Source organism: Ambystoma mexicanum, chromosome 2q (genome assembly GCF_040938575.1).
Source record: "Ambystoma mexicanum isolate Mex_15411 chromosome 2q, UKY_AmexF1_1, whole genome shotgun sequence".
Taxonomy (NCBI): domain Eukaryota; kingdom Metazoa; phylum Chordata; class Amphibia; order Caudata; family Ambystomatidae; genus Ambystoma; species Ambystoma mexicanum.
The window spans coordinates 772,215,728-772,231,520 of record NC_090924.1 but is presented as its reverse complement, the minus strand read 5'-3'; the positions used below and the strand labels follow the sequence as shown (position 1 = coordinate 772,231,520).

General features: G+C 51.1%; 1 protein-coding gene across 5 annotated transcripts in view; it reads left to right on the top strand.

Moving 5' to 3' along the window:
• The window catches only part of LARP4B (La ribonucleoprotein 4B), a 2,592,412-nt gene that overhangs the window by 401,618 nt on the left and 2,175,001 nt on the right, over positions 1 to 15,793 (top strand). For all 5 annotated transcript variants that reach the window (XR_011303320.1, XM_069648004.1, XM_069648003.1 and 2 more), the window contains one exon: positions 14,697 to 14,844. Coding sequence is in view for 4 of the 5 variants with exons in the window: in XM_069648004.1 (XP_069504105.1) it covers positions 14,697 to 14,844 (148 nt within the window). In the remaining variant the exon portion in view is untranslated. The remainder of the gene's footprint in view (positions 1 to 14,696; positions 14,845 to 15,793) is intronic.

The window sequence follows — 15,793 nt, the reverse complement described above, 5'->3', positions numbered from 1 at the left end:
CCCACTGGCACCACTCCTCGGTCCTCTTTTCCACGTCGACGGGAGTGGACCGCTTTTACCAGCGCTCCTGGGTTGGGCCTCCAGCCTTGGTAATTTCATGCGCTTTTCTCTTCCCCGGAATGTTTTCTTTTTCCCCTTTTCTACATAGCAATTATCAAAGTAATGCGTTGCACCAGAGGACAGAACAACTCACCCCCCCCCCCCCACCCCATCCCTGGCGCATGTCGATTATTCCAGGTTTCAGCAGGTCTGGCCTACGAGGATTCCTTCCCCACATCTGATCCTCACGCGCTCTGACTCTGGTGCCTGGGCCCGACCACAGCTGGAACCGCTGTTCTGCGTGCAACGCACTGACCCTGCCATCAGTGAAGAACTGTTTAGCCAGGTGGAGGGAGCTGTTCTAAAGATCACCACCTGAAGACATCAAGACATGTAAGGAGGTAGACCAGGCCTACGTTTTGGTGCCCTGTTCTCCTCTGTACCCTGCAAGGTCCACTCCTGCCCAGGGAGGCGTCCAAGCAGGAGGGTCCTTCCAGGACCTAAGACCAGCAAGGGTACCAAGGCTCTCAAGGCTACCGCCAACAGTCCGGGCGGGGGGAGATTAGGATTCTCCGGTTCCACCGCTGAGGCTGCTGTAAGGCTCTAGTACCGGTGATCTCCCTGAGAGCCTCTGCTCTAACACCGGGCTCGCTCCTGAGGGGGTGCCTATACGCAGCATTAGCACTACCTGCATCCTGGCTGAGGGCGCAACGCCTCCCAGGTCTCTACCTGAGGTGCAGGGAAGGGCTGACCTTAAGCGTGCAGGCGGAGACTGGATCCATTTCATCAGGCACCACACAGCAGGCACGTGGCGCTTGGCATGAGAAAATGGCTACTCGACCAGACAAGATGGCGGCGCATCCTGAGCCTCCACACTCTGGCACACAGGCAAGGGAACGCAGGTTGAGATGGGATTGGAAAAAGCCTGTTACTTGGTCCACATCATGCCCAACCACATGCATACAGGGCCGGTGCACAGACCCCAGTTTAGTGAGGTAAGGGGCGGGTAGAACACAGTAGATGCAGCTTCAGGGACCTGTTCCCATGCAACCAAGCCCTTCAGCATGTGCGGCTAGGTTCTTTGAGGCGACTTCATGAGGGTGAGGAACTTTTCAGATTGGGACCATTCTCAGGGGGTGGGGGGGGGGTCAAGGACCTGCTCCCTCCTGTACCACCTTAAGCTCCGACCTTGGTCCAGACCCTGGTTCCCATTCAGGCCCAAGTTCCCGTGCACCCACCGCTGCAGGACACCGGGAGACACGGACGAAAAGCAGGATCAGGAAACTCCCTCAGCTAGGGCCTTCCACGTGAGGCTTGTGGGTGTGGCCGAGTACCCGGGGATCCTGCAGCCGCAGATTGAACAACCTGAGGCAGTTATCTTGGCAGAGGTGCTGACCATCCGCCCGTCCCCAAGATCTGACATCCCTCTACAGAAGGATGTAGAATCCTTGTCTAAAAAGGGCTGGGTAAAGCTGCCTTCCACGCAGCCTATGAATAAGCACCTAGATGGCAAGTATAGCCAGGCAGAAGGGGACTCGCGCTTACTATCTGTGCCCCCTGAACCTCATGCCTATGTTATGACATTTATAACGCGCTTATACACAAGTGTTTCAAGGACAAAGACACTGATTTTAATAGGCCTAGTGATATTGAGATCGCAAGTGCAGAGGATAGGAAGGGCAAGTGCTGTACACTGGATCAAAAATAAGTAGTGTGGTCAGCAGGTGGCAGTGCAAGGGTTAAGTACCAGCAACAAGTGTCTGAGTGCAGGTAAAGGGACTGTAGGGTTGCAGATAGAGACCCAAGTGTAAGGGTTGCCAGGAGGTAGTGTGGGTATGCAACTGGGCGGACAGGGACCTGGGCCCGAAGTTGAAGGTAGCTAGGTGACCAGTGCAGTATCAGGCGGGAGATCAGCAGGGAAGAGGAAGAGAAGGCACAAGCAAAGAGCAAAGTCTTGAAATGCTTCTGGAACCAGAGATGGTCCTGCTCAAGTTTCAGGGAGGCTGTTCCAGAGTGAGGCGCCAGCCGAAAAGAGATCTGTCCCCGACTCGTTGCTTGGAGAAGCACCTGACCCTTAGAGTTGGAGGAACGAAGAGCTAGAGTAGGAAGCTATTTTCGAAGAGAGTTTGAGTTATTGTGATCCCAAGCCCAGAAGGCCTTGTGGACAACGCAAAGGGTCTTGAACTTCATCCTTGCAGCCACTGGGAGCCAATGGAGATATTTCATGGCTGCAGAGAAATGATCCCTGGGCTTGAGACGAAGGACAAGACTTGCAGTCCTGTTCTGGATGATTTGCAGCGGGCTGAGAGTAGAGGCAGGCAGATTTAAAGAGGCTGTTGCAGTAGTCCAGCCTAGAGCGAACTAGAGCTCTGGAGGCAGAGCTTCTGGGGAAAGGAAAGGAAGAATACCTGAGAAGGTGCATTTGGTAGTTTGCCTTTTCTCCTCACATCTCCAACATCTCTAAGGAGTGTGGAGTTAAAGACGACCCAGAGCTTCTTAGTGTCACAGGTGGGAGCAGGAAGAGGGCCAACGGAGGCCGGCCAGAGCGTGGCAGGAAAAGAAGGTGCAGGTGTGCCGATGAGGATTTCCGTTTTACTGGCATTCAGGCAGAGATCGTTGGTGGCATACCACTTCTGGATTTGAGACAGACAATTCGGGATGAGAGAAGAGGCGGCAGAGGGGAGTCTGAAAGCAAGTAGTGTCCTCTGCATAGCACTGAAAGTTGGAGCAGAGAGCAGCAATGCGGTGGGCGAGAGGTGCCAGATATTGGTTGAACCAGGGAGAAAGGATAGACCCCTGGGCAACACCGCAGGTGGAGAGAGAAATGGAGAGGAAGGACCCAAGTTGGACCTGGGAGGGTCGGTCCGAGAGGAAAGAAATCAGTGAGGCCAGAGCCTGATCACTTATCCCTAGGTTATCACAGAGCCGGTTGAGCAGGATGGCATGGTTTACTTTGTTAAAGGCAGAAGAAACAACCAAGTACCACCAGAATTGTTAACATTTGAGAAGTGCATCCTTCAGGATCTTGAAAAATTGAAAACCAGGAAAGTAAAACTCAAACACAACCTCACCTGGAAGGAGCTACAAGCCCTCAGACAACTTCAAAACAACAAAGGCATAATAATAAAACCAGCAGACAAAGGAGGGGCTATAGTCATTATGTCAACAACTCAATACAAACAAATGGTACTTACCATATTGGAAGACCGAGAATGTTGTTCCACCCTCTGCAGCAACCCTACTAAAAACCTGGAACAAGAAATTGCGGAAACAGTTGATTTCGCAAAGCAACGATACTGGGTGACTGAAAAAGAAGCAGCATTCCTAATCAGGATGGGGGGCCGCACACCCGGTTTCTATGCCCTACCAAAAATCCACAAGGACCCCCCATAAACCCACCAGGTCGCCCGATCGTGTCAGGATGTGGTTCAATTCTGGAACTCCTGTGCAAGTTTATAGACGCCTTTCTACAACCGTTGAGCACACAAACCGAAACATATTTACGTGACACGAAACATACAATCACAATCTTTGAGGGCAAAGATTTCAATCCAGAAACTGAAATCCTGGTCACAATGGACATAAAAGCCCTCTACTCCAACATTCCACAAGAGGCGGCCATTAAATGCACACGAGAGAGGCTCACCAGAAACCCACTACAACAAAGGGTCCCGACTAACTTTATTCCCGAGCTAATGACCATAGCTCTGACAAAGAATTTCTTTACCTTTGATGGGCAGATGTATCTGCAAACAAAAGGCACGGCAATGGGGGCAGCCTTCGCCCCGAGCATGGCCATTTTATATATGGCCTCATTTGAAGAAAAATTATGTACTAGCACAAACAAACCAGTGGAGGGCACATATATGAGCTCCTGGTTTAGGTACATAGATGATGATTAGCGGACCGATTCATACATAAGCCCTTATCCATATCCCTGGCTCCTAGCAGGCACAGATCACGGCACCATCACGAGCCGCAACACGTCTTGGGAATCCGTAGCTCAAGCGTTTTCGCTCCCTAGACAACACAGCGTAACCAATCAAGAAGCACGCTGCGCAACGAGCCCCGCAGCTCCATATGTTGCACCACTCTACGCACAGCCTCCTCCAGCGATCGCCATAACTACCTGCTGGCATCCATTACAGGAGGACTAACACGCGCTGCTCACTAAGGCAGCAGCAGGAGACAGACATCACGAAGGGAGCGCAGGAGCCCCACCAACAAGGTGAGAACCGGCATAGCATAGAGAGGTTCTCTCTCCCCGTGCACCAGAAAAGGGATAAGGGGAGTGGGGCAACAGCAGCAGCACCACTACCCCCTGCTCTGGCTCACCCGGGGCAGCCTAACGTAAATCAGTAGGCCTTCCCTCACCAGGGTGTAGGTATCCTTTCGCATCTGGTACACGTGGGCCGGGTTTAACACGGGCTAAATCGACCTGCCCATATTTCTATACCACTTGCCTCATCGGCATTCTATATCACCCCAATTGTAATTAACCACAGTGGGTCATGATATTTTCACCCAATATAACATTACGTTTTTTTCCCCACAGACCACCTTACTGGTCAGAGACATGCGTTACAGAGAAGTGGTCCCCCACTCTCTCTCTCTCCCCCCAGACTCCACAGCAGCCACCACAAGATGGCACCTCGGCCTCCACGGCAAAGTAGGTTGACGCACAGAGACCACGACTAAGGTAACCAGGCAACATCAAGCCTTAAGTGCACACCTCATTACTGCCTGATATATATATATATACCAGGTCCCTGACAGGAGTTCAGCCGTGCTCTCCTCTCTCCCCCTACCTTTCTGTCCCTCTCACCATATACCAAGAGGTACTCACCAACACACAAGGAAGCCCTCGACAGCCTGCACAAGCAGCCGTCTGCCTCCTGTCCTCCGCGTGCCCGACCCAACCCGGATCTCCTAGGAAACTTGGGATCTTGCTACCGACTACGCTCCAAGTACAGCCGGTAACTTGAGCTTTTCTAAAATCACTAAATAGAAGCTGCACTCACAGCTTGAAAAACCCGAGTAACCCTCTCACTACTTTTGTTGTCTCTTCCTGACACAGGGTCTACCCACTGGACGCCCTGAAGAAGGTGCCTTGTACTCTTCAAGTACATAGCACTGAAACGTATACACACTAGTCGGCGCACAGAAGATGATTATGGACAGAATACTTACAAATCCTTCATTCAATAGTGTGTTAAACAAATGTGCTTTGAACACGTTGGCTACATTCTGAGATATCACCATAGTCCAAAGACCCAGGCCTCAAAAGTCAACCTGAACATTTGAGTTGAGAGACTACAAGAAATGGTGAAAGCAACACTATTGTATGTAAAAGTCTTTTATCCCAATAATAACCCTGCTCAAATGGCTAACCCTAGAGGAAACTGTTTCTCCGAATTCATGTGGCATCCCAGACATTTTTATAACCGTTTTGCTTGATTGTATGTCACTAGAAATATGCTTTAGCAACCACTTTAAACTGCATTTGTTCCTTTTTTCTTTGTCCATGTAAGTTTGGCACTGAGAACTTAAAGTGAAACATGGTTTTATTTTATTCTTTTTCCATTTTATTCTTTTTCCACACTGCATATGTCACTGTACACTTTTCGCTACTGCATTATACACTTGTACTATATAAATTGTTTTTGCAACACACTTATGTTGTACATGGTCATTTGTCTCCAGTCTGGCATATATAGGGCCCGAATCAATAGAGGCGTGGTCCAAACTGTAGAAGCGTACATAGACCTTGACCAAAACAAAAACGTGACGAGTTCCTCAGTAGGCCCCTTGTCTAACATTTAGTGACGATTAAAACAAGGACAAGGCAGGAACAAGTTTGTGCCCCCATTAATGTAAGGAGGGCCTTCTTCAAATCTTTACAATGGGAAAGGGGACAACCTTTTTCTTGTCAAAGGCAGAAGATGGATCAAGGAAGATGAGGACAGTAGGGAGATTAGCATCAAGGTTAGAGAGCAGGTCTTCACAGATGTTCAGGAGAGCAGTTCCCATGCGTCTGGATCCTCTGAAGCCAGACTGATGGTCATGGAGACAACCAACAGATTCAGTGTGAAGATTAAGGTGGGAGATGGCCATCTTTTCCAGGAGTTTGCCTAGGAAAGGAGTGTAGGAGATTTTGTGATAGTTAGCCAGACAGGAGGGGTCGGCTGAGGTTTTCTTAAGCGGGTGCACAAAGGAGTGCTTCAGAGGGGAAAGGAAGGTTTCAGTGGCTAAAGAGTGTTTGCAAAATCGGCCAAGGCTGGAGCAAGGTTGTCGATGTGGACCTTGATGGTTTTGGAAGTACAGGGAAGAACCTGTTTTGATGAGGCTTTCATAGATCGGACTTGTTTAGAAACCTTGTCAGGGATGAAGAGAGGAAAGGCCAAGAAGGGAGGAGGGGGTGGCCGGAGGAAGAGGAGTAGTGAGAGATGCAGCAGAGGACAAGAGGGGTGGACAGGATGTCCAGGGTTTTACAGATGAAATGAGAAGCCAGTGCCATATAGAGGGCCTGGGAGGGGACAGGCGAGGTAAAGACTGCGCCAGGATTGGCCAGCTCCTTACAGATTTTAAAGAGTTCGACCGAGTTAGATGCTGCAGAGATGCGGGCTTGAATGTGAGCTCTTGTCTTAATGAGAACAGTCGTACTCTTGCGTCCCGTCCCCCTTCCTCCATACTGCATTGGCATCCCTCGCTAGGGACGGGTGACAGAACCTTTTTCACCAGAAAAAACAGGGCTCTGGAAACATGCGATTCCCCTCACCGGCACCACTCCTCAGTCCCCTTTTCCACATCGATGGGAATGGGCTTATTTCACCAGCGCTCCTGGGTTTGGCTTCGGCCATGTAATACCACACGCTCTTCCCCAGATAATTTCTTCGGTCTTTGTCTACTTTTATCAATCCGGTACTCTGGCTCCACGCTCCTCCCCGGCGAATGTCAACTTCAGCAGGCGTCCAGCCTGCGAGGGGCTCTTCTCTACGTCCGATCCCCATGCTCTTTGCCTTCACTGCCTTGGCCCGACCACTGCTGGAAGGGTTGTACTGCATGCTCTGAAGAACAGGCTAGTTAGGTGGAGGGAGCTCTTCCAGGGGACTTTAAAGACTTCATCAGACATAAAGCAAGGCCCAAGGGAGGGCTGCTTTTTTTTCCAGGAAACTTCGTCCCCCCCACACCCCCCCTGGCAAGGGTGACTCTTTCCCAAGGAAACGCTCCGGCGGGAGGAACCTCTCAGGTTCTCGCACCAGCACGGGTACCGAGGCTAGCTCAGCTACCGGCCACTACGCCGAGGGGTCTTTAGATCCTTCCGGAGACTGTGTTCCCGGACCGCAAGGTTCTTTTGTCAGGTGTACACCGAGGGGCGAGGTGCAGGGTAGGTCTCATGCTCCAGCGCTAAGTCTTGGAGGAGGCTGGGCCCAGTGAGCCAAGCACCAGGACTTTGGCACATGGCACGCAACTCGACAAGATGGCTGCTCGTCCAATACGACCCAGAGAAACTGAGCAGGTGGGAGAACGAGTTACAAGGTGGGACTGGTGTCAACCCGGTACGTGGGCTACAGGTTATCCATCAGCATCGCATGGCAGGTTTACCCTGCAGCCCGCTAGACAGAGTATGCACTGGCCCCAGCAGCCGCCCGCTACCCCATCAGCATCACCTGCCAACCCACCTGCCTGTGAGGACAGGTTCTTTTGAAAAGTTCCTCACTCTGCATGAGATCTCCTCAGATTGGGGCCATCCTTGGGGATGTGGTCGGGGACATGATCCCCTCTGGCCCCTACGCCTATCATCATTCCTCCTATGGCTCCAGCACTGCAGGCCCTGTTGCAGCCACTGCTGCCCACACCGGCCCCTTGGATTCCGGCTCCCCTGCCTCCCACAGTTCAGGTGGTTCCGTACCAGCCTCCAGCTCTGGTCGCCACACTTCAGCCTTAGGTGCCCAGCACTCCTTGTTAGGCAGAATTATATGCAGTACCCTTTGGGAACACCACACACAATTAAGACTACAAGTGACAGTACAATTTCACCTTTGGTACAAGCCTGTACTACACAGTTAAAGTGGTAGCAGTAGCGGAGCAGCCCGACTGATCTCAAGAGTAAGTAAGCAGTATCAAATAGTTACACAAAGGACAGCTATTACTGTGATTCAGGCAAACACTGACTCAAGGTTTTCAAGTAAAAGAACATACGTTTATTTCACTCTTCAGCTGTATAACATTACACTATTACAAGCAGTTTAGAAAATCACTTTATACACCACATCACTTCCCTTAAATTCTATCAAGTTAAGCTCACAAAATGAAGTGGGAGCAAAATGGCACTCCAGCAATTTAAAAGGGAGGGAAAGACAAAGTTAATGGAAATTAAGTCACACCAACAGGTAAGTACTCAGGGCAATTGAACAAGAGGAACTACAGTGATGGCATCAGATGAAAAGGCGTAGGGCCAAAGTCAATGGGTCAAAAGTCTTTTGCTCAAGATCACACAGTTCAGGGTAGTTGCGGTAAAGTTCATGGCACGGATTCCGGGCGAGGTTGGTTGATAGAAAAGTTAGTTCAAAGAGAAGAGAAGGACAAGGCCTCTGTTTGGAGAAAAATGTCACACTTTCACCGCAGTTGAACGAAACCTACAACCGGATTTGCACAGTACCTTTAAAACGGAGAGGGAGCTGTAGCCGAGGCGGACGTTCCTGGTGGTTGCTGCAGGCTCACGGGTCCTGAAGCGACTCTCGGACTGACACGAAGTAGGAAGACTGGAGGGTCCTGCGCCACCCAGGGAAGAAGCCAGCAGCAGAGCAAAACAATGAATAAAAGGTGCGCTCCTTAAAACCCAATCGGAGTCCGACCTTCCTGGCTGTCCGGCCCACTGTAGCTCTGAACAGCGAATTGGAGCAAAGGGGTCCTGGCTTGTAGTTGGGGGCGAACTGGTTGGTCCCAACAGTTCAAGGGAAGAAGTTTCCTGGAGGATCTTCTGTCGTTGGATGCTGACGTTTCGGACCTGCAGCAGGGCCTCACCAGGCGGTTCAGTCATTGTAGGGGTCCTCTTCTGCCAGCTCCTCATTGGTTCTTTCGTTCCAGTGGCGACTCTGCCTTTCCAGTCCCAGAGACATGCTTTTTATGCAGTCCCCCCCTCCCCCATTCATACATCCTGGCTGTGAATCACACAACAGGGTGGCTGTCCTGGCAAGGATAGTGTCCTCAGCCAATCAAACAGGAGTGCGACTTGGGTTACCAAGGGAACCCATGGCAGGTGTCTGAAGATCGATCCCTCACATCCTTCCTACCCAGACTTTCAGGTGCCTTAAGGAGGGCTTCTGTGCAGAAGCCCGCGAAAAGACAGCGAACAAAGGAATCCTCCCTGGTTTGGCATGCAGAGAAAAACACGAGAACGACTTTAACAAAAAGAAAGGGCAAATAAACCCAGCTGGAGCCAAAATAAAATGTATTTGGTCAAGTGGGTTTATGTTCGAGGCTAATATAATAGCTTAAAACAATACCACGCTTATATAAGATAATCGTGGTAGAAAAGTTAGGGTAGTTACCACTGCCACCAGCCAAGTCTTAATGTAAAGGGAGCGAAACAAGGCTCCAAGAGACAGACAAGAAGGGATAAGAGTTAACCCTTTCCAATACTCCATGTAGGATGGGGGTGTACTGGGTCTGTGGTTTAAAGTGACTAAAATAAAGTTAATGGCAACTTTATCTTTTCTGAGAGACAGTAGTGGGCCCCAGAAAATGCAGTCCGGGGGAAGTCTTAAAGACAACCCTGTGTCACTGCACTGAAGGTGCTGTGTAACACATGAAAAATGAGGCCATGGATAGGTGAGGCTCCAGTGCCCAAGATCACAAAGTGAAAATACACACAGCAAAACGCATGTAAGAGTGGGAAAAAGGCTCACACTCTTACCAGATGAAAAATAAAAATCCTAGAAATCCAGCAAAGCTGCTGAGGGACTCAGTAGGTAAGGGAAATTAGCCATTGTGGAGAATTCTCCCAAACACTCCTCCACCCACGCCCTAGTGGACACAGATGTGGAAGACTACCGTGACATGCCATAGTCGGCCACGGCCTTCCACGAACGACTCGCGGGTCTGGCAGCGTACTTGGGCCTTCCTCACCCCGAAGTCTAACAACCAGATGTGGATGTACTTGCTGAGGTCCTCAATCTACCCCCTGCGGCTAGAACAGGGATCCCGATGCAGAAGGACGTTGTCGCCTTGGCCAAGAAGGGGTGGCTCAAGCCCCACTCAGCCTGTCAATCAGCGCCTCCACGCCAAGTATAGGCAAATGAAGGGGGATACACTGTTGCTGTCGGCCCACCATCAACTGCACTTTTCAGTGACTGCTGCGGCTTCACTCTACTGAAAGCCTCGGCCAGCTAGTCCTCGGCGCTGCTAGGCAAGGAGGACATCTTGGAGGCATACAGGAAGAAACTTTATTCCAACATTTTGCTGCATCTTCGTCAATCCAACGCGGATGCCATGCTGGCAGCTGTTAACCAGAGGCTTTGGCTGGAAATAGCAGACTTCCTTCCAGAACTTACAGTGCAGAGCAGGCACGTTTCATGGCGGGACTGGCGGAGGCTAAAATGGTGGCGCAAGACATGGAGTCCACAGTGGCCCACCTTGACACCTCTGGCCGGGCCATATGCATCGCCACGGACATGAGGACTGCCTGGCTTCGGGCTACTATATTCAACCCAGACTTCCAGGAATGCATATTGGACCTTCCATTCGAGGGTAGTGAACTCTTTCACTCCACCACTGATGAGGCGCTAGATAAAGAGAAAAACTGTTAGCAAACTGCAAAGTCTATATCCTTATGAAGGCCACGCCCCGGCGTACACCCAGTCACATCAACGCTCTGACAAGTGGCGGCCGTTCGGGGGTGTGGTGGTGTGGTGGTGGGGAGGGGGGAGGGGGGAGGGGGGGAGGTGGTTCCATGGCTTCCAAGAATGGAGGTCCATGCAGCATGATTGTTCTCTGAGTCGGCACCGGCGCAAACCACAAAGTGGGGGAGGTTGAGGGCGACGGAGCAAGGGGTTTGAGTCCCCTCTCCTCAACAGCCTCAGACAGAAAGAAGGCATGACCTGTCCCTTTGGGTCCATGTGTCTTCGGTGGAGGGCAGTCTTGCTCTAGACGCAGTTTTGGCATCAGAAGTTCGGGGACCCCTGGATTCTCTGTAGTATTAACACGGTACCGCCTACCGATCCCTTCCTCTCCCCCCTCCTCCCCTCCCACAGATTGGGACAGAAACTCTGTTGGCGGGAATTTGGTTGCTCGTCTAGAGCCAGGCAGTGGAAGAAGTCCCAGCCTCCCAGCAAGGATTGGGCTTCAACTCAAGGATTTTTGCCATACAAAAGAACAAGGCTGGCCTTAGTTGTTGGACCTCTCCATCCTCCACGTCTCCACCTTCAACCTCTCCTTCCCTCTTCAAAAATTCAAGATGGTTACGCCAGCACTCATTGAGGAGACATTGTACACATGCGACTGGATGTGCTCTCTAGATCTGAAGGATGCCTATCTACATGTCCCGATTTGGCAGCCGCATTGCTCCTTTCTGCAATTCTGGATCACGGGTTGCCATTTCCAATACAAGGTGTTACCCTTCGGCTTCAATTCAGCCCCCAGGGTATTTACCAAACTCATGAATGCAGTGGCAGCCCTCCTCAGGGCCACCACTTCTACCCATACCTGGACGAATGGCTTGTCAGGACGAGATCTCTGAGGCGGGTCATCACACATCCTCCGCCTTTATGGTCTCACTCCACGAGCTGGGATTTTTGCTCAATCTGGAAGTCTCGGGTGCAGCCTATGCAGAACCTGGCCTCATCTGGGCCACAAGTTCAGAGTTTTCCCCTCTGAGTACAAGATCATGGGCCATCAAGAGGGCCACCACTAGCTTCCTCACCCTTGAAGTGACCTCAGCCTGGTGGTACCAACATGGCAGTGGTCCTACTGGCTGTACCCCCACACAAGACTCGAGATGAGATTACAGCTACACTTCGCAGCCTCATGGAATCGGGAGAGGGGCTCCCAAGCAGAGCTTGTCAGCATTTCTTCTCTCCTCCCGGACCTCACATGGTGGTCTAGGGACTGCATCCTTCTGAAGGGCAAGCCCTTCCGGCAGCAGGCACCGCAGGTCACCATCCCCAGATTCCTCCCTGGAAGGCTGGGGGTGGGGGGTACTTTGGACAACCAGTGTCCATGGAGTCTGGACCCTGCAGGAACAGGAGTCCCGTCAACTGGCTGGAGCTGAAGGCCACCTGCCTAGCTCTCAAAGGTTTCCTTCCGCTCATTGGGGGCAAGGTAGTCGTCCTCCAAATGGACCACTCCGCCAGCATGTACTATGTCAACAAGCCGAGTCGTACCTGGTCCCTTCCACTGTGCAGCCTAGCGATCAGCATGTGGGAATGGGCCCTGACGGCCATCCATCTTCCAGGGGGAGTCCAACCTGGAAACGGACAGGCTCAGCAGACTGGGAGCAGACAATTATGAGTGGCAATTGAACAGGATCAGGTGCTGCTGGAGCTCTTCAGCAGATGTAGCATCCTCATGTGGATCTCTTTGCCTCCTGGGACAACAAGAAGTGCCAGCAGTTTGCGTCCTGGCAGGGGAAAGGCCCCGGCTCCCTGAGCGACGCATTCCAGATACAGTGTAATTGCATGACTGCGTACGCCTTCCCTCCCACACCCCCTGGTCCACAGGGTGATCTGCAAAATAGAGGAATATTGCTCTGTGGTGGCCGGCGAGACAGTGGTTCTCAGAGCTTCTCAGCCTCTTGGACAGGCCACCCATTCACCTGCTGATGGGCCGAGCTCACCTTCTTGCGCAGCAGAGGGGCAGAGTCATCAACCCCGCTCCACAGAAATTGGCTCTCGCAGCATGGTTGATGATCCGGTCACGCTGAAGCACTTGAGCCGATCACAGGCTAACCTAGACATCAGTCAGTGTGCTGGAAGCAAGGCTACTAGGAGCCAGTACAAGAGTAAATGTCACTGGGCGGACTCGAAAGAGATCGACCCCCTTATGTGCACATTGGATGATGTGCTCTCCTCTGCACACCTTGCTCACTCAGGCATGCAGGTGGACACATGCCGCAACTATATGGCAGCCATAGGAGGCCTAGAGAAATTCACAGATGGTCTCCTCTTCCAACCCGGTGGTCGTGACATTTGGGGGGCTTCACCAGTCTCTACCCACCTATCAAACGACACCCCATGTGGGACCTCAATGTTGTGTTGGGCGCCTTGGCACACAAACCGTTCGAGCCAATGGTGTCTGTGGACATCAGGCTGGTCACCATTAAAACAGCTCTGTTGGTGGGTCTCGCCTCTGCTCGCAGAGTCAGCGAGATCCGGGCTTTGTTGGTGTCAGAACCCTATACTACTTTCACAAAGATTTGGTAGTCCTGAGAACACCCCCTGCGTTGCTACCTAAGGTTGTCTCCGCTTTCCATCTAAACGAGGAGCTAATCTTACCTACATTTTTTGTCGAGCCTAATTCCAAGGCTCAGAGGGTCTTGCACTGTCTGGATGGCAGGCACGCTCTGAAATTCTAATTCTATCTGGACAGTACCAAGGGCTTCTGCAAGTCGGACGCCTGCAGGTCGGACGCCTTGTTTGTCACCTTTGGGGTGGTCAAGGCCCGGTTATCGGGCTTCTAAGGCCTCTATAGCAAGGTGGATGTTTTCAGCCATCAGGGAGGCCTACGAGGGGCAGCACAAACCACTGCTAGCTAACCTGCACGCCGACGCTGTCAGAGCTACGGCAATCGCCTTCCAGCGGCAGGTCCTGTGGCAGGTCATCAGCAGGGCGGCCACCTGGGCCACCCCTTCGGCTTTCTGTAAGCACTACTGTTTGGATGCCGGCTCGAAATCAGACGCGGCTTTCGGACAGGCGGTTCTTAATCTGTTTTCTTAAGGAGGGTCTCCTCTCCACCCTGGGGCTACATTCAGTTGTAATCGCCCATGCAGTATGGAGGAAAGGGGACAAGACGTAAGAGTAATTAATAGTCACTCACTGTAGTGACTAACATACTTGGTCCATAGTCCCCTTTCCTCCATACGTCCCACGATCTTCCTCCCCCACCCCCCTAATAATACTGGTGTGATTGGGCAATGTTAAATATTGTTGCTGCGTCAATGGGGACTGATGAGTGGCGCAGGAGTCAGGATAGCGCATGCTCCCAGGACCGTGCCCCCGTGCGCCTCTAAATTTGATGAGGAAAGTGGATGTAACTCAGGGGTTGGGTCAATCAGCTCCATATATATATACCGGCCAGGATGTCCCATCTGGCCTGGGGCATTTTGAGGTGTAGCGTGGAGCAGATGCAGATCCCCACTCTGCCTCCTGGTTGTGGAAAAGCTTCTGAAGTGAGCTGGTGCTGGAGATATGCTAACATAGATGATCAATCTATGGAAGGAAAATATACATCAAAAAGAATATCACTGAGAGGTAAGTAATCTGTGCAACACGACCAAGTGTGTAAACCATTGAATCTGATATCGTGGTGCAAAAATAAAGGCAAGTATTTTTCTTTTCACTTTGAGGGATGAATGGGCTAATTCAGAATACTTATCTTTGTGACATAAATTCAGTGAATTGGAGCTTTTTTCAATAAATATTTTCCAAATTATTTTGTAGGAATCTGCAAAAGTTTCAGAATTGAACCCTAATGCTAAAGTATGGGGAGATCATTTGTTACACTTGGAAGCAAGTGGTGCTGTAGATAGTAATGTCAACAAAAGCTGGGAAGAGTTGCCCGACCACCCTCCAGACACCTGCCGAGAAGGTATGAATCCATTTTAGGTTTTTAAGCCCAAAAATATGCATTTTCTTTAAATTAAATGAGCAGCCATTTTATCTCTGAAATCGAATCTCGTACAGCAGAACCTTCAGATGCAGTGTAAAAATGTAAACTGCTTTTAAAGCAATACACCTCTATTCCTTGTTTTGCTTGAGTTAATGGTTTTTCAAAGTGTGTGAATTTGGTACTGTTATCTCAAACTGTTGGTTATTTTTGTGGTTATTTGATTTAGCTGATGTAAGATCCTAGTAATGAACGGTATTTATTGCATTTGTTGAACGCCCAAACCCTGGGATATCACAGCATACGTTTACAGGTATACTTGGTCTTAGATGTAGCATATTGATAGATTTGCAATGGTGCAGTCTTGTTACTTGAGCACATATACATTGTTAAATAGCTTCACAATGGTACAGAAACGCGTTAAAAGCAAACTTACAGACTGGCCACCAGGCTCGCACGGATGATCCTTCCCTCTGTGTGAGCTCTCCCCTCACAGGTCCTTGAAGTGACTTGAGCCCCCACTTCTGGACCCCGCCCCCCCCACCCCCACCACTAGCAGTATGTGGTGTCAAGCTGTGTGAATATGCCTCCTTCCTGTAGGACAAAACCCAGTGCAAAACAGTGAAGAATTCACATAGTAAAGCCAGACCGAAAGTTGCAGCCTGCTGCACCACAAGCCACGGAAAGAGAAACCAGCCTTGGCACACGTGACTCCGAGGGGAAATCCTCCTGGCCCTGCGACGAAGTCAGACTGCACGACGCACAGAAGGAACCCAGGGCATCCCAGTCGATCTCGGCCCGGGTAAAGATCACGACATACAGACCTGCTGCTCATCCGAACGAACGTCTGGGTGTGCGCAAGGACCGAGGTAGCTCTCTGGACCGGCACTCCGCTGACGCACCAGTGCATATATGGTGAGCCCTACGGCCC